Genomic DNA, 24,848 nt, shown 5'->3' with positions numbered 1-24,848 from the left:
TGTTTGGAAAATCCTTATGGGGAGGGAGGAATCATTATGCAACAACAACAATACACACACACACACACACACACACGTACATGTATACATATTTATAAAAAACTATTTCAAAATCCCAGCACAGAATAGTATAAAGAAGTATGCCATCTTACAGAACTATAAATGTTACAATCCTTTTTCCTCCTATGTTCTATAATCCTTTATGAACAAGGAAAATTCAAGAATTGTGAATATTATCTCCTCTCCAACAAATTGATTTCGAACTGAGTATTATATCCAAAGAAGCTTAACCAACTTTGAAAGATTTTTGAAGCAATACAAGTTCCTTCCTTCCTTCCTTCCTTTCTCTTTCTCTCTCTCTCTTTCTTTCTTCTTTCTTTCTCTCTCTTTCTCTCTCTTTCTTTCTTTCTCTCTTTCTCTCTCTCTCTCTTTCTTTCTTTCCCAGGCTGGAGTGCAGTGGTGCGATCTCGACTCACTGCAAGCTCCGCCTCCAGGGTTCACACCATTCTCTTGCCTCAGCCTCCTGAGTAGCTGGGACTACAGGCATGCACCACCATGCCCAGCTAAGTTTTGTATTTTTAGTAGAGATGAGGTTTCACCATCCTGGCCAGGCTGGTCTTGCTTGAACTCCAGACCTTGTGATCTGCCCGCCTCGGTCTCCCAAAGTGCTGGGATTACAGGCATGAGCCACCGCGCCCCACACAGTACAGGTTTCTATGTGATGGAAAAACTTAAGCTTATTAATTAAAATATATTCATTGTATTTCCTTATGTCTACAATTGGATTTTCTTCTCTGTTAGCCCCTGCTACTAGTCTCATGAACTAAGAAACCTGGCTTAGCTGATATCTATGCTTCCAACCCGTTCCTGCATTGTAGTCTAAGTGAAAAACAAAAAGGCCCTTGATGAATGAATGATTGATGAATGAATGAATGAGCATGACTACATATTCTAATCCTTTTACATTTTATTTCCAATTAGTACAAGGTTATTTTCATGTTTATGGTCTTGAAATCTGACAGCCAGTCCCAACTGGTTTATTCTTTTTTTTTTTTTTTTTTTAAATTTTTTTTTTTTTTTTTTTATTTTAATTTTTTGGGTCATTTTGCTTAAAATGAAGTTTTGTTACATATGTATATTTTTGCCTTGTTGTGGTGCTGGCCCCCATCCACCTTTTATTTCATCAGGTATAACTCCCCATGCAATCCCCCCCCCCCCCCCCCCCATGATAGGCCCCGGTGTGTGATTTTCCCCTTCCTGAGTCCAAGTGATCTCATTGATCAGTTCCCACCTATGAGTGAGAACATGCGGTGTTTGGTTTTCTGTTCTTGTGATAGTTTGCTAAGAATGATGGTTTCCAGCTGCATCCATGTCCCTACAAAGGACACAAACTCATCCGTTTTTATGGCTGCATAGTATTCCATGGTGTATATGTGCCACATTTTCTTAATCCAATCTGTCACTGATGGACATTTGGGTTGATTCCAAGTCTTTGCTATTGTGAATAGTGCTGCAATAAACATACGTGTGCATGTGTCTTTATAGCAGCATAATTTGTAATCCTTTGGGTATATCCCCAGTAATGGGATGGCTGGGTCATATGGTACATCTAGTTCTAGATCCTTGAGGAATCGCCATACTGTTTTCCATAATGGTTGAACTAGTTTACAATCCCACCAACAGTGTAAAAGTGTTCCTATTTCTCCACATCCTCTCCAGCACCTGTTGTTTCCTGACTTTTTAATGATCGCCATTCTAACTGGTGTGAGATGGTATCTCATTGTGGTTTTGATTTGCATTTCTCTGATGGCCAGTGATGATGAGCATTTTTTCATGTGTTTGTTGGCTGTATGAATGTCTTCTTTTGAGAAATGTCTATTCATATCCTTTGCCCACTTTTTGATGGGGTTGTTTGTTTTTTTCTTGTAAATTTGTTTGAGTTCTTTGTAGGTTCTGGATATTAGCCCTTTGTCAGATGAGTAGATTGCAAAAATTTTCTCCCATTCTGTAGGTTGCCTGTTCACTCTGATGGTAGTTTCTTTTGCTGTGCAGAAGCTCTTTAGTTTAATGAGATCCCATTTGTCAATTTTGGCTTTTGCTGCCGTTGCTTTTGGTGTTTTAGACATGAAGTCTTTGCCCATGCCTATGTCCTGAATGGTACTACCTAGGTTTTCCTCTAGGATTTTTATGGTATTAGGTCTAACATTTAAGTCTCTAATCCATCTTGAATTAATTTTCGTATAAGGAGTAAGGAAAGGATCCAGTTTCAGCTTTCTACTTATGGCTAGCCAATTTTCCCAGCACCATTTATTAAATAGGGAATCCTTTCCCCATTTCTTGTTTTTCTCAGGTTTGTCAAAGATCAGATGGCTGTAGATGTGTGGTATTATTTCTGAGGGCTCTGTTCTGTTCCATTGGTCTATATCTCTGTTTTGGTACCAGTACCATGCTGTTTTGGTTACTGTAGCCTTGTAGTATAGTTTGAAGTCAGGTAGCGTGATGCCTCCAGCTTTGTCTTTTGACTTAGGATTGTCTTGGAGATGCGGGCTCTTTTTTGGTTCCATATGAACTTTAAAGCAGTTTTTTCCAATTCTGTGAAGAAACTCATTGGTAGCTTGATGGGGATGGCATTGAATCTATAAATTACCTTGGGCTTTAGCAACTAAATTCTTTTGAAGGGGCATGTACCATGCCCGCTAATTTTGCAAGGTTTGGCTCTCCAGCTTCCCTCAGCTCCTTGTTTGTGTGGCAATTACATAGCTATTTAACAGCTGCACTAGGAATTAAAGAGGAGGAATCAGTAAGCTTTGTTAAAACATGTATCTATCCATAGATACATGTTTTGATGAAAGATGAAAGCCAAAAGCATTAAGGAAAATGAAATTTTGGAGACTCCCTGGTTTTTATTGTTTGTGTTCTTCTTTTTAATTGCTATAGATAAATGAGAGTTGCCTATATCTAAAAATATAATGACAACTACTTCACAAGGTACTTGTGAAAATAAAATAAGGTCATATTTGCATATAATATGCATTCAATAAATATTCTCTTTCGCTTAATTTGAATTTCTATAAGTCCTCAAGAATTATCATTGTTCCCAAATATTGTATTATCTTTTCATCCTAATTATGAGATCATAATTACATGTTTTTAATGATTTTATGGCAGAAAATAAAAAATGTGATTGAAGTTGAAATTTTTCAGAAGTTCAGAATGGGAATGTAGATAATAAGATTTTAATTTTTTGATATGCTACCCAGATACTATTCACTAGATACAAGGCTTCCAGGTATTCAAAATGGAATGAATAAATGTCCGAGGGGATTGTCAAGTCAAATTTTACTTGAGTGGATTTTCTCTTAGCCACATTCCACCCACACTCCTCTCTCAGTCAAACCCCTCTACGCTCTTGGCCCATAGCAATTAAACAGGGCTTTCAGGATCTGGAGGAAAACGAGAATGTATCCCCTAGAAAGAGATCAGATTGAGGATGGCAAATGTGTTTCATTTCAGCCTTCCACTTCAGTTGCTTTGTAGCCTTAAAACAGCTATGCTGAGGATTCTCAGACATTCCATTTCACTAGCAAAGAACGTTCTGATGAGTGAGTGACGTGTGCCACAGGAAGAAGGGGGATAGTGTCCTTGCCTGTGCCATGCATTTACCAAACCTATACTTCCTCCTATTTTGTATGTTTCACAGTTTAGCTTGTCACCCTAGTATCTCTTTCCCTAAATGACATCAGCAACAAGAATTTAATGTGAGAAAAATTTCAGGAGGTCAAAATTTAACCAACAGATCTCCCATTTAGCTCTTTAGAGAATAGTAAATGTTTTGAGTTCTTTGCCAGGAAGCTGGAATTATGACCTTTGAGAAACTGAACTAAACAAACATGACTGTAGCACACCCATCTCGTCCAATGTGTGGTGCCAAAACTTCAAAACTCTAAGATTCTCTTAGACAAGAAGGTGATTTGTCTTTAATCAGCTACATAAAGAGTGGATGAGGCAGATTTCCTTTTCTGATATATGCACTAACTAGATTATTTTGAGTTTAAGTGCATGCTTTTTAAATGCATTGCAGTTTGAGTTGGTGAAAGTCTATAAGCCTCTCTCCATATATATTTTAAAGCAGAAACTGTAGCCAATATTAAACTATTTGTTCAGTCCTTTTTTCATCTTTTATCTTCTTTGATAAGCTCAGTGGCAGTGTGCCCTGTTTGAAAATGTAGGTTTGACTGCTATTCAGATATGGTGAGGTAAACAGATTAGATGACTGTCATTGGAAAGGTACTAAATAGTTTGTTATTCATAGTTCCCAAGAGGAGGGGGCATGCCGCACCACAGGGGACTGCAGGGGATGCGCCAGGGTCAGTCAGAAGGCTAAGGAGCACGAGGGAAATTTGGACAGGAGCCTTTGCCCAGGAATCCACAGGAAAGGGATAGGTGAGGCAAGGTAAGCAGGGTTAGAACTGCCTGTTTTGAGTAATTTCAGTGGGTTCTCAAGCGTAGGGCCTGTTTCTGGTTGTCTGGTATCTGACCCCGGGTTGATGTGGGGAGGGAAGTTGTGGCCCTGAGTATGAGAGCCCAATAGAGGGGGTGCTGAGTATGTAGGCTCTGGATTGGTTAGTTTGCATATGGAGGGCACGCTCCCAGGAGGGTCTTTAACACGTCTAGGAACTGGCTAACCCTGGGAGGGGCAGTCCCTGCAGGGTCAGCCATGTCCCAGATGCAAAATTGAATGCATGCAAAATTATGTTCTTTTTGTATGTTTCTCTCTGTACTCAAAAATAATTAACCTTATTCGTTTGACAGTTGATCATTTGTCCCTTTCTGATATCATCTGTATTGTTTCCTCGTGCCATTATTTGATATCAAGTGCATTTATGACAATTCCCCCAACTAGAAACCAACTACTTCTTGATTGTTTTAAAAAAATGCAATTTTTAAGTTTTAAAATTGATCTATAGAGTATTGCACATAGTTGGTGCTTTAAAGTATTTATTATCAGCCCCACATTACTTTAGAACATGCATCCGATGAAATAGCAAATAGTGAAGAAATCTGTGCTCCAATAGATTTGTAAAATGCTGCATACATATTACATCTCACTCCTTGATGTTCACAATTCAGATTTCCTTATTTAAGGCCCTGGGAAGTCCTACAGAAAAGAACTTTGTTTAACATTGTCCCAATCCAGCCATTTACTAAACTTATTTGACCATGAAACTTTTTCTCACTGGGTACCTGCTAACAACCCAGGAATATGTTGCAGAATGCTTTTCTATCCTGTTTCTTCCATGGAATTTGTACTTTTTTAAAAAAATAAAGACTGATTATAAACTGAGTGATAATGATAAGTTTAAGACTAAAGAAAATAATCAGCAAGTGCAATAAAGTGCTTGAAATATACCTTAATACTGGCAGAAAAGTTAAGACAATGAATGCGCTTTCTGCCTCAGTCAAACTCATCTATTTAGTCAAGTGAAATGGTTCATTATGTAATAAAACTCTTCAACAACTGCATATGGCAAAATGATTGGTGCTTGTAAACCACTAGGCTGACCTGTTTTTGCTTTTTAAATATGCATGCTTTTTGTTCTCCAGCTCAGTGAATAAAATTGAAACAGCATCTCAGATGGTAACACATAGAAGAAATAATGCAGAGAAAAGAATAAATTTGCCCAGTAAGGTATAAGTAAAATAATTAGCATGAGCCATGCATATTGCTTTCAGGGAAAGCAACTGACAGCCAGGGAAAGTCAGTTGTTGACGTAAGTGCCTGTCAAGTCACCAGTTTTATGTTGTTAAAATGTGGTAAGTTAGGGTGTGACCCAAGGGGAGGAGAAAAAAAAAACTGCAAATATTTGGATGGCAGGCTCTCCCTAAAAACAAAATGGGCAGCATAGTTTCTGGCCAATATTTAGATGAATGTGTTTGATCTATGATTGGAATCATTTGCTCAATGGAACTAGCAGTGGCAGAGCAAACAGGCTCAACTGTGGCTTTAGGAAAGTCATTTAGCCTTCCAGTTCAGGTTCCTCATCTGTATGAGGAGATAAAATGTCAAGGTTTTTTTGTTAAATGGAAGAGTGTATTTTTAATGATTGTGTTAAAAAGTATTTCACGAAATAATGTAGAAAATTCTTTGATGAAGGGTGCAAGTAAATTAATGGCTTAGCTTACTTGAAATATACTAGGATACAATCATGTTTCTGAGATCACAGGCCCACATTGGACCTTTAAATGTATTGATGGATTTGGCACCTTGTCTTTATCACAACCATGGTACTTAACTTTCCATGTTAGACTGAAATTAGCTTTTGATGGGCCTTTCCATCCTATTGGAATGTAAGTTTTTCCATGGTAGAGGCCTGGTCCTTTTTTTTTTTTTTTTTTTTTTTTTTGAGACAGAGTCTCACTCTGTCACCCAGGTTAGAGTGCAGTGGCACGATCTCAGCTCACTGCCAGCTCCACCTCCCGGGTTCACGCCATTCTTCTGCCTCAGCCTCCTGAGTAGCTGGGACTACAGGCGCCCGCCACTATGCCTGGCTAGTTTTTTGTATTTTTAGTAGAGGCGGGTTTCACCGTGTTAGCCAGGATGGTCTCGATCTTTTGACCTTGTGATCCGCCCGCCTTGGCCTCCCAAAGTGCTGGGATTACAGGTGTGAGCCACCGCGCCCAGCCCCTGGTCTTATATTAACTTACTCTCTAGGTTCTAGCACAATGTTTGGCATATGAATGTATTAAGCATGCCTTTTAATTTTCAGTATCTCTGCAGCTTTGGCATGCAAGGGACCAGAGATACAATATACATTTTTAAAAAATGGTTGCTATGTTAAACAAGTGACCTAGCTGGAGAGCCAAGACTCTGTGAGGCGGGTCATTCTGGTCCAGAACTTATCAGACCAACACTTCTTAAAGTGCACATGATCACCTAGGGGACCTGAACTGATTCAGTAGATTTGGGGTGAGGGTCAAGATACTGCATTTCTAACAAGTTCCCAGGTGATGCTGATGCTGCTGGCTGCAGGACCACACTTGAAGGAGCAAAAAGCAGGAGTGGGGAACCTTTTTCTATAAAGATCCAGATACTAAATAATTGGGGCTTTGAGGGTCATATAGTATGTTGCAACTACTACTTGACTCTGTCACTGTAATGCAAAAGCAGACATAGACAATATGTAAATGAATGAGCATGGTTATGTTCCCCCCACCACCAAAAAAAAAAAAAAAAACCACCTTATTTAAGGACTCTGAAATGTGAACTTTATGTCACAAAATATTCTTCTTTTTTTGATTTTTTTCAAACCTTTAAAAGTATAAAAATCATTCTTAGCTCAAGGACCATATAAAAACAGGCAGTAGGCTTGCAGGCTGTAAGTTTGCTGAGTTAGAGGATAAGATACTAGTCACTCACGTAGTTGGCAAAGGTTTCCCTATGGAGTACATCTAACCAAAAGAAACGAATCCTTCTCCCTATTGAACCTCTGTTGCATTTTTTTATGCTTCATTTTCCCCCAATAGGTGGTTTATATCTTTTTCATGGAAGGTAGAAACACTCGAATTCACAGTACAGACAGACAAACTCAACTAGTTTAGAGTTTAGCAGACATTATTTTTTGTTACCTGTAGTAGGTAATGCAGTTCCTCACACATAGAAGAAGCTCCGTTAGTGTATATTCAGTTTATTTTAATCTGTTGAAGAAGACTTTAGCTTCGTCTTAAGGAAGAGTAGTTCCTAGATGGGATTAATGAAGAAGGTAAGGAGGTGATTCCAAGGAGAAGAAAATGTGGGCACAGAAAAATAGGCAGGTAATATTTGAGGGCTATGTAAGGAGCAGTAAGTCCATGCAAATATTCGACAGAAACAGGGGATTAGTATAAGAAAACGATAGGGCCAAGTTATATGAAAGCCCACAATGACAGATCTGAAGTTTAGGGAATGATTTATGTAGGGAAAAACTTCAAGAGCATTAATCTGATGACAGAATATAGAAAGAATTTATAGTCTGCTGGTGATGGAGAGACCAATTAAAACACTAAAGCCACAGTTAATACTGAAGGGTGAGGATCTGGACTAGGGCTTTGGAAAGATAACAGAAAAAAAAAGAGACTGGAGGATGACTCTGGGCTGGAAAGTTCTTCAAGACTTTATGACAACAAAGAAAACCATACAGTGCCCCAGAATCAAGAAATACTGCCTGCCTCTATTGCCCCCAAAATAATATGGTTTGCATTGCATAGAATGCACAGTTGGCTGATCATTTTATGTTCTTTAATTCCCCAGGTCTTATCTCTTCTTTGGTGAGAATCACATATTTAATGTTGAGTATGATTTCTGGGGTTGATACTCAGAATATTAGCAAACTCATTTGCTTTATTAACTTTATTTTCAAATTAAGTTAGACAAAAACCTATATTATCCTACTCTAAACACAGAAAAAAAAAAGTCTTCCATGTCCTATTTCACAAAAGGATGTGAAATCCAAGTAATTTTATAGGAAACTAGACTTAGAGAAAATCTCTAAGTGCCCATTAAGAGCTAAATGGACAATATTTTCCCAGAGAATTCAATCCTTTTAGTTGTAAGTGGCAGATTTCTACACATCTCTTTAAAAATAAATCCCATTTGGGTTTTTTTTAGGGCAGCTTTGGGCTTTGTTTTGTTTTGTTTGTATGTTTGTTTCTTGGTAAAATGTAAAGGCAACCAAATGTTACTGAGAATTTGAGGTGCTGGGGGAAGAGGGGAGAGAGAGTGAGAGAACCTGTGTTCAAACAGTCTGGCAGCCTGAAATTTCCCACACGAAGGGCCTGATTGTTTGGGATAGGAAAAGTGCTGATCAGCAAGAATGAATTACAGCACAACTGCTATATCTCTCCACATCTTGGAGGCCAAGGCAGTCTGCTAGAAAGTTTTGTAAATATCAGAAATGTGGAAGGCATTAAATCTGTTACTGCTCAGCTGATCAGAAGTCTTAAGGTCAACAAAAATATTGCTGCCTGTGATTTTTTAACATGATGATAAGTTTCCTTTCATATATTAAATATTTTGAGCATAATGTTTATATTACTTTTCTATTTTCCTTTAGATAAGACTAATAGATAAAACTGTAATAAATGGAGGAGGTATTTGTTATAAAGCATTTTATAAGACACTGAATTTCTGTTCCTTTTATTTTATAACTGAAACGGTCTTTCTGAGTTTGACAGCGTCACTTGGGTTGATAAAATGTACAAGATGCTTTACAAAGAAAACCTATGGGAATTGTCTAGTCATTAATTTCACAGTCTAAATTGTAGAGTTTCCATTAGTAACACTGACACTGATTTTTTTTAAATCAAACAAACATAGTTTTGCATAGCAACTAGCCTTCACTTCTGCTTTATTGTTTTAAACATCACCATTTCCTTTCTTTCCCTCCTGTCCTTTGACCTCCATTTGGCCTGCAGATGGTTCTGTGAAGGGAAAGAACTGCACAACACTCCTGATATTCAAATCCACTGTGAGGGTGGGGACCTCCATACCCTGATCATAGCAGAGGCCTTTGAGGACGACACAGGTCGCTACACCTGTCTGGCTACGAATCCCAGCGGCTCAGACACAACATCTGCTGAGGTGTTCATTGAAGGTAAGGAGGAGTGCCTGGTAATGGGGGATAAAGGTGTGTCAGTGGTCTAATCACTCCAGTATCTTGGGCGTGCAAATGTGCCTTTCCAATGCAAACAGCACAGTGGTGTTCTAATTCAAACTTCATTTCCCTGAAAACCTTTATAAATTGAACTGTTCCGACATTTAGGCACCCATCAACTATCTCTGATGTCAACATTTGTTCCTTTTAATGTAGAATGTTTCCACTCCATTAACTTGAATTATTTAAAATGTAAGGCATCCAAATTATTTTTGTCTTCCTCTAATAAATGAAGCGTAGAAACATAATTGAAATATCATATCAAGCAAAGTTAAGCGATAAATGACTCAGGAAATCATTCATGAGAATTTTAAGTGATTGAATACTTTTAAATGTTCTCATTTTTACTAAATTCTAGAATTTTGCCTCTTTTGTTAAGACCCCATTATTCCTGCTAAATGCACTATAAACTTCCAATCACTAGGTGAGAATATTCAAGAATCAATGTTGTATTAAAGAGGGGTAAGCAGAGAATGAGCTATTTCTGTTGTTCTATTCATCTTTGACAGGATTCAATCTCCAGGGAGTTGAAAAACTTGATATCAAAGTATTATATTTTACATTTTTATTGTGTTTTGATCAATACCAATCATTTAGAATAGTTGGAAGTGTTTTAAGCACTGTAGTGTTTATACTGTTCCTAAATCCATAAATTGATGAGTGCTCTGTTAACTGGTTGCTTTCAAAATAATAGTTAAAATATAGAAAGAATATTAAAATCCTTGAGGTCTGTACACTTTTTTTTAACTATTTAATAGCACCAATATCTTCATTATGTAGAGGTGAAGAAGGCAAGATGTGAGCCACCATTTATAGTTCCTTCAAGAACTGACCCACAGCAATTAGCTTTAAAAGTAGGGCCGGGTGAGGTGGCTCATGCCTGTAATCCCAGCACTTTGGGAGCCCGAGGCAGGAGGATTGCTTGAGGCCAGGAGTTTGAGACCAGACTGGGCAACATACTGAGACCCTATTTCCAAAAAAAACAAAAACCAAAACACACACACACACACACTTTTTTTAAAGTTAGCCTGGCCTGGTGGCATGTACCTGTACTCCCAGCTACTCAGGAGGCTGAGGAGGTAAGGAGGGAGGATTGCTTGAGTCCATGAAGTTGAGATTACATTGAGCTATGATGACACCACTGCCCTCCAGCCTGGAAGACAGAGCAAGACCTCATCTCTTAAAAAGGAGAAAAATTTAAAACTAAAAAGTAACTATTACTGATGACTTAAAGTATGTACCTTTACTTGAGTGAAAGGATCCTCCACATTATCTATGTCAGCAAACATCTTGGAGTGCCTCAAGGGACCTTGTCCTGTTAATAAAAACAAACATTCTATATGTAGTAACAACTGATACTTACATGACACTTACAAAATGCACGCGTGCACGCACACACACACACACAATCATTTACACTTTGCCGTAGCCTACGAGATATTATTAGTGTTCCCTTTTTATAACTGAGGCCCAGAGAGGTAGAAGAAACTTGTTCAAAGTCACACAAGAATTTGAACCAAGACAGTCTTGCTCCAGTATCCATATTAACCACTCTATCATACAGATAGGTATTTCAAAGTGCTGCATGAATTAAAAGTGAATGATAAAAAGATGTTTAAAATTTCACTAATGAGTTGGCAGTATTATTCAGGGGTAGCAAACTTCTTAAGGCATGTTAGAATACAGTGAAGGGAACTTAAACTTCCATAAAAACCCTGTCTGCTAATGATGATCAGATGTGTCCTCTAACAGGTAGAGCACTTTTAAATGAAATTCTTTATTTGCTTGCAAGATTGCTAGAAATATGGTAAGTTTTGGGTTCTGCTGCTTCCATACTACAAATATTAAATGAAATCACATTAGATTTAAGTAAAAGCCTGTCAATTTAACCAAAATTTATTAAGGCCCTACTAAGTGCTACACAGTGCAGGTATACATGTGGTTAAGAGACAATTCCTGATATCAAGGATTTCTCAATCTAACAGCAGATAGATTTTTTAAAAAAGCCGGGCCCAGTGGCTCACGCCTATAATCCCAGCACTTTGGGAGGCCAAGTAAGAGATCAAGACCAGCCTGGCCAACATGGTAAAATCCCATCTCTACTAAAAATACAAAAATTAGCCGGGCGTGATGGCGGGCACCTGTAGTCCAGCTACCCAGTAGGCTGAGGTACGAGAATCACTTAAACCTGGGAGACAGATACTGCAGTGAGCCGAGATCATGCCACTGCACTCCAGCCTGGGCAATAGAGTGAGACTCAGTCTCAAAAACAAACAAACAAAAAAAGGAATGTAAAATGATAAAGTAATATTATAATAAGTGGTATAAGAGAAATCAAAAGCATTTTAAGAACTTATAAAAGTTAAATGCATGATATATAAGATATATATAAAATCATATATATATATGTACTATAAAATGAGATATTTCACTGCCTCTTGAAACCAGCTGCAGAGTCCAACTGGGATAGACTCAAACTCTCACCACACTGATATTTAACTTTAAATGTCGTTCTTCTGTATAAAAGTCTCTGAACTGCCAGTCCTCTTCTGCCAGTCCTTTCAAATCATCTGCATGAGGTACTAAATATAAGAAAAGTATCCCTCTAAGTTCTATATGCCACGTATGTATCATGTTCAGGACTTCAACAGAGATAGTGGATTTCTTCCAGTGCACAGCTTTCCATGTGACACTGCTGAACTTACTGAGACATCCAACGCCGTTGGGTACCTCTGACTGTAGATAGATCGTAGGTGACTTTAGATAAATTGAAGGGAGGTTAAGGAAGCTGGACATGGCAAGAATGAAGAGTTGTGAAGATTCAGTCTGCTAAGCCTAACATAAAGTGCTTTAGAAAACTGGCTCCTTGGCCTTGTGAAATATGAATAATTTTTTAAAAACAAAAGATTTTAGTGTTTTTATCCCTAAGAACAGTTATGTGAAGTGGGAGAGAACCTCAGATAAATTCTTAGCCTCAACTTATGACTGAAAGTAAGAAATTTTTATATTTTACTTATTCTAGCACTAAATTCGACTCACCCATATTCCTATTGAATTGCTTCCTGAAGCATGTTATTACTACATCAGCTGTCGTTGGCAGCCTATCTATCAGAGGGTAGAAAGGTTTCTTTTTGAAATTAAAATTTCAGCAAAGCCTTCTCTGAAAGTTTAACAACCTACTAATTAAAAGCTGTCTAAATTCCACTGTCTCATGCATCAAGTTTTAGAATGATACAAAAGAGATTACAGCTTAAGAACAGTGGCTAGCATTCATTTAGTGTCACCTAGGAGCCAAGTACTGTTCTTCATTTTTACAGTGATTACCTCATTTCATCCTTACAAAAATCACTCCATTTAATTTTTTTTTAATTGACAAATAATAATTGTACATGGGGTATGTAGTTCTGCTTTGATATGTATTACGTATAGTGATCAGATCAGGGTAATTAGCATATACATCATCTCAACATTTATCATTTCTTTGTGTTGAGACACTCAATATCCTCCTTCTAGCTATTTAAGACCATATAAGGTATTTTTGTTTACTATAGTCATCCTGTAGTAGTATGGAACATTAGAACGTATTCCTCTTACACTTTCAGCTGTAATTTTGTATCCTTTAACAGTCTCTTCCTATCCCCTCTTCTCCTTCCCCTTTCTAGCCCCTATTAGCCCCTGTTCTGCTTTTTTACTTCTATGAGATTAACTTTTTTTTTTTTTTGAGATAGAGTCTCGCTCTGTCACTCAGGCTGGAGTGCAGTGGCGCGATCTCGGTTCACTGCAAGCTCTGCCTCCCAGATTCACGCCATTCTCCTGCCTCAGCCTCCCAAGTAGCTGAGGCGCCCGCCTACAGGTGCCCGCCACCACGCCCAGCTAATTTTTTGTATTTTTAGTAGAGACGAGGTTTCACCATGGTAGCCAGGACGGTCTCGATCTTCTGACCTCATGATCCGCCCGCCTCAGCCTCCCAGTGTGCTGGGATTACAGGCGTGAGCCACCACACCCGGCCAAGGTTAACTTTTTTAACAGAAAGTTAAACACTGCATGTTCTCACTCATGTGTGAAAACTAAAAATCACCCTATTTTATAGTTGAAGACACTGAAGTTTTAAGAGGCTAAGTAATGACCAAGATCACACATATACACACGTGTGCACACACACACATCTGGGAGTCAAGGATTCAAACCTAGGCAGTCTGACTCCTGAATCTGCCCTCTACCCTACAGCATAAAATCCAAATAAACTCATTATCACTAGGGCAGCTACAGTTCCTCGCCTTCATCTGGTAACAGGATTTTGGATCTGAGCACGGCATTTTTCAGGGCATATAATTGAGCACTTTTCGGTCATTCTCAAGAATATAGCGAGTGACTACTGTAAGGGAGGCAGTGGTTCACCCTTGAGACACACAGCAGCGAACAAGCAGGCCTCTGCCCTCACTGCACGAACACTCCAGAAGACGGCCAGAGTAACCCAGTAAACTCATAAGGCATTCCAGCAGCAGCACATGCTGTGAGAGAAATAAAGGTGGCTGATGGGAAGCGGTGATCAGGAAGGCCACTCCAAAGAGATGACATGTGGTCTCAGAAAGGAGCCTGAGAAGGAGCCAATAGGGAAGGCTGGGGAAGGAGTGCTCCAGACCAAGGGAACAAGTACAGAGGACCTGGTGAGGACAGCCAGATGTGCCCAAGGAGCAGGAGGAAGTCCAGAGTGACTGGAACATCAGATGGAGGAGGTAGCTCAGGGGCTTGGGCCGCAGCCGGGGTACGCGGGACACAGGGCCGAGGCTAAATCAAATTGAAAATCATGGAGGGTTTAAACTGATTCATATTTTCTAACTGACACTTTGGTTTATAATTGGGGATACCAGTGGAAGCCTATTGCCGGTGCCTCAGGAGGATACGGCAGAGATGAGGGGAGTAAGTCAGATTCGAATTGGGTTCAGAGTCAAGTCCAAAAGCCCTGCAGTGGTTCCACGTGGAGGCGAGGGGAGGAAAGGAATCAGGGATGACTCTGTGGTTTCAGCTGTACCGTTTGTGAGGACAATGGTGCCAATCTCTGAAATGAGGAAGACGGGAGAGGAACAGGATTAGGGGACAGAAGGAATTAAGTGCTGTCTTTTGAGCATGCTCTGTGTGTGTGTGTGTGTGTGTGTGTGTGTGTGTGTCTGTGTGTGTGTGTTTGGAGATGGAGTCTCACTCTGTTGCCCAGGCTGGAGCGTAGTGCCGTGATCTCGGCTCACTGCAATCTCCGCCTCGTGGGTTCAAGTGATTCTCTTGCCTCAGCCTCCCGAGTAGCTGGGACTACAGTCACGAGCCACCATGCCTGGCTAATTTTTGTATTTTTAGTAAATATGGGGTTTTGCCATAGTGGCCAGGCTGGTCTCAAACTCCTGACATCGAGTGATCCGCCCACCTCTGCCTCCCAGAGTGCTGGAATTACAGGCATGAGCCAGTGTGTCCAGTCTGAACATGCTGTGTTTGAAATCTCTACTTAGCCACGTGGATGTATCAGGCCGGTAGTTGCAGATATAACCATAGATGTCTAGAGCACAGGATGAGAATGCAGTATTTGGGGAGCATCAGGATATAGATGGCAACTAAAGCTGTAGGACTGGACACCCCTCCAGACAGATCAGCTAGGGAGGAAGAGGGGATGGGGACGAGGAAGGGATCTGAGTCTGAGCCTGGGATACTTCTGCCTGTTGAAAGAGGAGTTGCCAGCAAACAAGATAAGAAGGAAAAGCTCCTAGGGTGCGAGAGAAACCAGGCAAATGGTGTAAGGGAAGGCAAGAGAGTTTCCAGAAGAGGGGACTGCGAGCTGTGTCTGCTGCTTTGGAGAGCTCCAATCCGATGTGGGCCAGGAGGAAACCACTGGGGTCAGCAACAGTGGATGTTGTCAGCGATTTTAGCAAGAGGAGCTTGAGGAATCTGAACAGGGTCAAAGATCAAATGGAACTGGCTGAGAAAAGTTTGTGAAATAGGGAAAGAGAAGCAGCAAATAACAGATATTTGTTGGAGAAATTTTGCTTAACCGCCAACAGAGATAAGGGCTGGTATCTGGAATGGAGCATGGGGTCAAAAAAGATGGTTTTTACAGTGTGTGTGTTTTCAGGTGGGAGATACTAGAATATGTTTATAGGCTGAAGAAAATAGTGGAAGACGGAAAAATAGATCATGCAGGAGGGAGGAGAATAAGATGGGGAAAGGAAATGGAATCTGTACTAGATGGTGAGAGGGTGCCCTCAAGAACTAGCTGGCAGAGGGAGCTTCTCAAGAATTTCCTATATAAATAGGAAAGATCCATGTAAACATGTAAAATAAATACAGACATCTCAATTTTCCACCACTGCCTCCCCCTGTGATTGTAAAATGAATTATACAGACTGTAAAATGAATAGCTTTATGAGCTCCAAAGAGGGCAGGATGGTGGCCCTGAAATGTGGGATGAAGGAAGCTGGATTAAGCTGGACCTTGTGGATAAAGAGGATTGGGGTCAGGAGGAGAGGAGGGCAGGGCAGCACTAAAAAGGTGGGGAAGGGAACCAGCGTGACGCAGATTGGCAGGTCCTGTTGGACACAGGTTCTCAGTGCTACGAATGATCAGATAAAATGTGTACCCCTTTGAAGTGACATTGTGAAGTGTGCTGTGATGTGAAATGTGGAATTGTTCCTGGTAACCACATAGGGTAAAGCCTTTGGTGCCAGGACCACTGCCGTGCCTCTCTAGGCATAGATTCCATTCACTGGGTTTTGAAAACTTTCGGAGAAAAGCTAAACCAGTTTAAGCACAGCTTTGGCCATTCTTCATGTTATCTATTTGAAAATAACTTTTCATGATATTTTATGATGGCTCTATGCTTTGGTTTCTTCATCTGGAGAAAATTAGATTGTTGTAAAGGTTGAATGAGTTAATCCACTGGGGTGGTACCTAGCACACAGCATAGGCCATTATTATTTATAAATACCGTATTTTTATTTTTAAAAAGCTAAAATGTATGGATAAAAAGAAGATATAAAAGTCATGTCTAGGCCAGGCATGGTGGCTCATGCCTATAATCCCAGCACTTTGGGAGGCTGAGGCAGAAAAATCATTTAGTCCAGGAGTTCAAGACCAGCCAGAGCAATGTAGTGAGACCCCCATCTCTACAAAATTTAAAAAAAAAAAAAAATTGCCAGGCATGATGGTGCACACCTGTAGTCCCAGCTACTTGGAAGGCTGAGGTGGGAGGGTCACTTGAGCCCAGCAGGTCAAGGGAGAAGTAGCTGGGATGGCACCACTGCACTCTAGCCTGGGTGATGAAGTGAGACCCTGTCTCAAAAAAATAAAAAAGCATATCTAATCCCACTGCCTTATGAAAGTCACTCTTAATATTTTTATCTTTCCAATTTTTTTCGTACATGTGAGTACTTAAATTTTGCTGTATCTACTCTTTTGAACTCTGTTGTTTTTTTTTTTAATTTAAACTACTCTGTCACAGACATCTTCCCATGTCATTAAATGTTCTTTAAAAGCATTTTAATTCCTTTGTAGTCGTTCATCATTTATAAAGTTATGTGTCACTGACATTGCTTCAGTTATTCTGATCTGTGAATGATTCTTGCTGTGTTGGTAATTATAGCAACTGATTTAAAAGAGAGGAAAAGAAGCAAATAATAGAAATGAGAGAAAGGATGTATTTATTCCTCAAATCTTGAAAGGCAAAATATGCATAAAAGGATAAACTCCATGACTCAGTTCAGTAAAGTCAGTTCGAGATTTAAAACATATCTATATAATATATAAACATATTATGTTTATTTTATTTTTATATTTTATATATTTTACTTATATATATTAATTACATATATAATATGTATTTTTTAATGGTTGATATCCACCTCTGTGAAGACATCCTGTTTCTTGAAGTTGAAGCTATGTGTTGATTCACATCTAGTTTATTTCTACTCAGAAATATATTTTTTCGAGGAAGATATCAGATAGACAAAAAATAAAAATAATTACAACATAGCGTTTTCATAAGTATGAGGAAATGGACATTTTGATATATTGTAATTTTATACGTATCTCTGGGGAGGTGTAAAAACATGGAAATGATATATCCAATAACATTGGAATGACAAAATTATGGTAAATCCATACACATGAATTTGAAGCAACCATTAGACAATCATGAAGTCCTATTTACTGACATGTAAAGGCATTTTACAAGAACTAAGTGGGAGAAAAAGCAATAATGGAACAGTATACATAGCATTGTCTGTGTCCACAGAGATAAACTTTGGAAGAACGTATTCCAATAGTTTCTAGGTGGTGGTATTCCAAATGATTTTTTTCCTCTCATTTTTGCTTCCATGTATTTCCTGGGTCTTTTCCCACCAGAAAGTATTACATTGGGTAGCTTTTGTTTGTTTGTTTGTTTGTTTGTTTTTGAGACAGAGTCTCCCTATGTCGCCCAGGCTGGAGGGCAATGGCTGGATCTCCGCTCACTGCAACCTCCTCCTCCCGGGTTCACGTCATTCTCCTGTCTCAGCCTCCCGAGTAGCTGGGACTACAGGTGCCTGCCACCACACCTGGCTAATTTTTTTTGTATTTTTAGTAGAGATGGGGTTTCACCATGTTAGCCAGGATGGTCTCAATCTCCTGACCTTGTGATCTGCCTGCCTCAGCCTCCCAAAGTGCTGGGATTACAGGCGTGAGCCACCGCACCCGGTCAGCTAAGTTTTTAAAATGAAAAGGGAGCACCTTTTAAATTCAAGACGGAGACTCATTTTTGTGACACTTCCACTGGCCAAAGCCCGGAGCATGATCGTCATGATCGTCGGCGTGTGATTCCTTCACTCCGTGTGGGAGGCAGAATAGGAAAAGCTAAGGTTTAGGCAGGTCAATGTTAGGTGAACAGATGATAGTAACTACAAGGACTAGAACATGTAACTCTTTCAGATTGGAGCCTACATCCAAAACTGAAAGTGACGGTTAATAAATACGGAGGAAGATTTTTTGTTTGTTTGTTTGTTTGTTTTCCCCTGACCAGCAGGTGCAAAGCAGATGACTGAAGTGGGAACAGAGTGGGAGAGGAGGGAGAATCGCCCTGAGGGGAAGGCAGGGAACTGGCTGGCACAGAGAGGGAGATCTGATCTGCCTCCGTTTGCAAGAACTGCTCTGACACCTGAGACAAAAAGTGACTTTCAGATTTCACAAGGGTTGGACAGGTGTGCAAAAGTTAGCAAATGTATGCTTATTTCAGGGGGCACCAGCCTTTTTGGCCCCTTCTTCCTTTGAAAATCAGCTGGAAAAAAGTAGCAAGAATGGTTTCTAAAGACAGGTCATCAGAAGGAATTTTTTTTTTTTTTAATGGTTGAAACATTTTGAATCTGGTGAAAAGTAACTGTTTACTCTCTACAATTTTTGGCTACCTTGAGAGTGTCTGTGATAACTTCCATATGATTTTTGCCACCCCTCCCCTTCTCCTAAATGCTTTATAATTCCAATAAAATGGTCTCTGTGGTTATCCCCGACCTTCTGATCGCCTTCCCTGGCTTTTCCTCAGGGATTCTCAGCTCCCCGCACCTCCTCACCACAGAGAAAACTTTCTTCTTGCCCGTAACTTGTTTTTGATGGTTTGTTGTTTGCTCCCTTTGTGTCCCTACTCCGCCAGTTAATCCTGAACACTGACTTTTCCCAGTCTCCACTCGCGGTGCCTACACGACTAGGTTCAAACAGGTCAGCCCCAGCGTCCAGGTCCTGCCTGTTTCCAGATTTGCCTCCTGTTACTGCCCCCAGCCTGCTGCTCTTCTCTCTTTCACGATCTGCGCCTCGTCCCCAGACAAGCTTTACCACTTCCCAGTTCTATTTCTTCATGCCAGCAGAAGCCTGGAAGGTGTGTGTGGGCAAGGCATGAAGCTAGGCCCTCTGAGGAACCCACATGTGCGCACCTCATGAAGGTCACGTGGTGTGAGGGGAAGGTCACAGACCACGAGGCTCAACCACAGGAGTGCCTGTCACCACTGCTTTCTAGTTGTGTGACCTTCTGCCAATTACTTCACCTCTTGGTTCCTTGGTTTCCTTACCTATAAATTGGACATAACTCACTTCTTAGTGAGGTTCATTATGATGATGATTAAATGAGGTAAAATGCCCCACAGACGCCAGGCACACAGGACATACTCAAAAATCGGTAGTTCCCTTCCTAACCCAGCGTCCATCCTCAGGGAACTCAGCATTTTCTAGCAGGTATGATATTCTAGGTGACATGAGTGCTGTAAACAAGAACGCTGGGAGTTCAGAGAAAGAGCACAGAACAGTGCCCGGGCGGACCGCGGAAGATAGCGTATCAGGAAAAGACGTATAGGAGTTTCCTAGGGAGTGAAAACTATGACTAAGGGACAGGCATGGAAAACAAGCAGGGAGAGAGAGTCCCCACCTTCTCTGGGTCCTGGGGGAGCCTTCCTTGCCACCATCCTTAAAATTGCAACCCCCCGGGAAGTCCATCACGGCCCATGCCCTCCCCTGCTTGATGATTTTCCTGCTTCACTCACCAACGTATCATGTACTTATTTCTCTTCTGTGTCCTCACAAGGGCAGGGGTGTATGTAATGTATGTGTGTGTAGTAGTAGTAAGGTGTAGGTAGTAGAGTGTGAGTGTGTATGTGGTGGGTGTGGGTATGGTGTGAGGGGAGTATGGTGTGCGTGTGTGGTGTGTGTGTGGTGTCTGTAGTGTGAGTGTGGTTGTGGCATGTGTGTGTGGTGTGGTGTGTATGTGTGGTTGTGGCGTGTGTGTGTGGTGTGGTGTGTATGTGTGGTGAGGTGTGTGCGTGTGGTGTGTGTATGTGCATGTGTGTGGCAGGGTGTGTGTGGTGTGTGGGTGTGATGTGTGTGGTGTGGGTATGGTGTGTGTGTGGTGTGGGTGTGTGTAGCATAGGTATGGTATGTGGTGAGTGTGGTTATGTGGTGCATGTGTGTGGTGTGGGTGTGTGGGGTTAGTATGGATGTGGTGTGTTTGCAGTGTGTGTGGTGGGGTGTGTGTGTATGGTGGGCGGTGTGTGTGTGTGGTGAGATGAGTATGGATGTGTGTGGGGTGTGTGTGTGTGTGGTGGGGTGAGTATGGATGTGTGTGTGGTGTGTGTGGGTGGTAGGGTGAGTATGGATGTGTGTGGGGGTGTGTGTGTGTGGTGTGTGTGTGGATGGGTGAGTATGGGTGTAGTGTGTGGGGTGTGTGTGTGGTGGGGTGTATGTGTGTGTGGTGGGGTATGGATGTGTATGGGGGATGTGTAGTGTGTGGTGGGGTGTGTGTGTGTGTGTGGTGGGGTGGGGTGAGTATGGATGTGTGTGGGGTGTGTGTGTGTGTGGGGTGGGGTGAGTATAGATGTGTGTGGTGGGGTGAGTATGGATGTGTGTGGTGTGTATGTGTGTGGTGGGGTGAGTATGGATGTGTGTGGTGTGTATGTGTGTGGTGGGGTGAGTATGGATGTGTGTGGTGTGTATGTGGTGGGGTGAGTATGGATGTGTGTGGGGTGTGTGGTGTGTGGTGGGGTGAGTATGGGTGTGGTGTGTGGAGTGTGTGTGGTGGGGTGAGTATGGATGTGTGTGTGGGGTGTATGTGTGTGTGTGGTGTGTGGTAGGGTGATCATGGGTGTGATGTGTGGAGTGTGTGTGTGGTGGAGTGTATGTGTGTGTGGTGGGGTGAGTATGGATGTGTGGGGGGGTGTGTGGTGTGTGGTGGGGTGTGTGTGTGGTGGGGTGAGTATGGATGTGTGGTGTGGTGGGGTGTGTGTGTGTGGTGAGGTGAGTATGGATGTGGTATGTGGGGGTGTGGTGTGTGGTGGGGGTGAGTATGGATGTGGTATGTGGGGGGTGTGTGTGTGGTGGGGTGAGTGTGGATGTCGGGTGTGTGTGGTGTGTGGTGGTGTGTGTGTGTGTGGCGGGGTGAGTATGGATGTGGTGGTGTGGGGGGGTGTGGTGTGTGGTGGTGGTGGTGTGTGTGTGTGTGTGTGGTGGGGTGAGTATGGATGTTGAGGGTGTGTGTGTGTGGTGGGGGTGTGTGTGTATGTGTGTGGAGTGGGGTGAGTATGGATGTGATGTGGGGGTGTGGTGTGGTTGGGTGTGTGTGTGTGGTGGGGTGAGTATGGTCAGATGGTCAGTGGATGGTGTCAGGTCATGTGATGTGGGGGGTGTGGTGTGTGGTGGTGTGTGTGTGTGTGTGTGGTGTGTCTTCACTGCATATCCCCTTATGGATGCACACCATAGGTGTGCAGGTGGACTCAGCTCTCTGAATTAGGGTTACATAACTTGAAAGTCCAAAAAGTTCTGGCAAATAGAGGCAGAAAATGAAGTTGGAAATCATGAGGGTCATTAAATGACAAATTTGGGGTTTTTTATGTTACTGAGTAGAGACTCTAGTCATCTCATTTTTAACAGGGACGGCGTGCTCTAGGAAAATCTATCCGACACAGGGAGGGCAACGATGAATTTGAGAAGAAGGAGATGGGAAGACAAGAATGGTTTATGGTAGTCCAGGCCCCAGGCGAAGAAAGCCTACACTGGATGGTAGACACAGAAATAAGTAGGCAGGGACAGCAAACATTCCAGCAGAGTTACCTTAACATGGCTGTTTTCAATGTCAATAAAAGACTGGCAAACATATCACAGTAGAGTCACTGGAAGGAATACCAGGCAGCTGTACAAGAGAACACAGTGAACGTATGTATTCTAAATCCACTGATAGGCAAAAGTGGCCAAATGCCAAGTGAACATGTCATGTGAATCCATTTGTATAAATATGTACATAAATGTAAATATGTTGATATGCTGTATTAAACTTATCTGGGCCATGTGCGGTGGCTCACACCTGTAATCGCAGCACTTTGGGAGGCCAAGGTGGGCGGATCACTTGAGGTCAGGAGTTCGAGACCAGGCTGGCCAACATGGTGAAACCCCATCGCTACTAAAAAAAAAAGTACGAAAATTAGCAGGGCATGGTGGCACATACCTGTAATCCCAGCCACTCAGAAGGCAGGAGAATCGCTTGAACCCAGGAGGCAGAGATTGCAGTGAGCCAAGATTGTGCCACTGCACTCCAGCCTGAGTGACAGAGCAAGATTCTGTCTCAAAAAAAAAAAAAAAAAGACTTATCAGGAATAATACACATCAGACTTAATGTGGTATTTGGGAATGGCATTTAGGAAGGTACCCACTGATCTTTACTATTAGGCTGCACGATTCTGTGCTCTATGGTTATTTTCCTATAAGCATGTATTATTATATAAAAGAATATAAATGACCCAAGTTATATGTATCTTGGAAACATTAAGAATATACTTCGAACCATTGCAATTTTTTAAGTCTGTTGCCTAAAATCTCTTGACATGAAATATGTAAACATCAAAATCTGACTGCAGTTTACCTTTTGACTAAAAATCTAGTAAGTTGACCCTTTATTTAAGAACAGTAATAATGCAAATGAATTTGGGAAGGCATGATCCAAAATCAAAGGCCCTCTTATTCAAGAACAGAACCGCTGTCATATTCAGTTTTACCCAGGAGCCAGAAAGCATCTTCTGATTAATGAGTAATAAAGACATTATCAGTCCTTACCCTGCAATCTCTGGAGAAGGTTACAGTTTAAAAGCATGGGTGTTCTTCACACAGACACACACACATCTTTATTTCATAGTTTATAGCCATTTAAAAGTACGGTTGTGATGACCATGGTGATAAAAATGAAACTAATAATAAATCTGCCATTAAAAGTATATTGCTTTGAAGAAAGCTATTTATAGTAGTACTTTTTTAAAATGAGTTTCTGAAGAAACAGTACAAATAAAAAATGGTCTGAGCCTGAATCACTCTATTTTATTGTGTGTTTCGGTCAAAAAGACTTTGTATGTTGTTTTATTTAAGGGAAATATAATTCTTTGCAATTATTATAGATAACACTGATATCTTAACTTTACCATTATCTTTAATACTTTCCCAGGTGCCAGTTCAACAGATTCCGACAGTGAAAGTTTAGCTTTCAAATCAAAAGCTGGAGCTATGCCACAGTAAGTGCCTACAATTCCATCTATTATCTGGAAACAAAGAATGGCAACAGAATGGTTGGGGTATGAAACCATGCTTGCTGTGCTTTGAAGAAAAAAATCAACTGATGTTAATCAGAGACCAAATACTGAGGTTGGGACACAATTTTTTTTTTTTTTTTTTTTTGAGACAGGGTCTCACTCTGTCACCCAGGTTGAAGTACAGTGGTGCGACATGGCTCACTGAAGCCTTGACCTCCCAGGCTCAAGTGGTCCTCCCACTTTAGCCTCCCAGGTAACTGGGATTATAGGCATACACCACCATACCTGACTAATCTTTTTTTATTTTTTGGTAGAGACGGGGTCTCACTATGTTGTCCAGGCTCATCTGGAACTCTTGGACTCAAGCGATCCTCCTGCCTCAGTCTCCCGAACTGTTGGGAGGGATTATAGGCACAAGCCACCATGTCCAGCCCCAACACAATTTTTAACTTGTAAATTTGAACTTTGAAGTCTGCATTTCGTCATTGATATGCCAGAATTTTACCGTATGCAATGTTAGTTTCAAAGACAGCCATCTAACTTAGTCTAAATGTATGTAAAGAGAAGTCACGTTAAGAGAAAATCAGTTAAATCATTACTAAAATGTGAGGACCAGTTTATTTATGCAAGTTGGAAAATATCTAATTAGGCCAGAAGTAGGTTTTCCTTTGGATACAATCTATTTTTATTTAGATCTTGTATCTGAAATTCACAAAACTTAGTTATTCCTACAAAGACATACCAATTATTAAAATGTTAATATCTTAATTATTTGGCAAAAATAAAATCTACCAGAAATTTGTATTATGGAAAACTCCATAAATATTGAGTCTGTTCTAATAAATTTCTTTTATCTGCTAGTATGTACATAAAAATTATATCCATTCAGCATCAAATAATCAGTGATGCTAAAAGGACCTTATAAGATTATTTGACCACCCCTGATTTTTGATAAGGAGCTCAAGTTTAGTGAAGTTACATGGCTTGCTTCAGATTTCACAGCCAGCTACTTGGCAAAGCTAGGCCTAGAAACCAACTCTTCTTAATCTTCTGTGAATACCTCACTAACTTATATGCACTAAGAGAACACAAAAATTCC

The 24,848-nt window shown here is 40.9% G+C and overlaps 1 protein-coding gene across 12 annotated transcripts in view; it reads left to right on the top strand.

Annotated features, from left to right (window-relative positions):
• The window catches only part of PALLD (palladin, cytoskeletal associated protein), a 431,565-nt gene that overhangs the window by 161,855 nt on the left and 244,862 nt on the right, over positions 1–24,848 (top strand). For all 12 annotated transcript variants that reach the window (XM_009207837.4, XM_031663997.1, XM_009207835.4 and 9 more), the window contains 2 exons: positions 9,451–9,629; positions 23,665–23,731. In XM_009207837.4, coding sequence (XP_009206101.1) covers positions 23,724–23,731 — 8 coding nt within the window. In that variant the 5' untranslated portion in view covers positions 9,451–9,629; positions 23,665–23,723. The remainder of the gene's footprint in view (positions 1–9,450; positions 9,630–23,664; positions 23,732–24,848) is intronic.

Source organism: Papio anubis, chromosome 3, assembly GCF_008728515.1.
Source record: "Papio anubis isolate 15944 chromosome 3, Panubis1.0, whole genome shotgun sequence".
Classification (NCBI taxonomy): domain Eukaryota; kingdom Metazoa; phylum Chordata; class Mammalia; order Primates; family Cercopithecidae; genus Papio; species Papio anubis.
The sequence above is the reverse complement of the archived record's forward strand: the minus strand, read 5'-3'. Positions and strand labels throughout refer to the sequence as shown.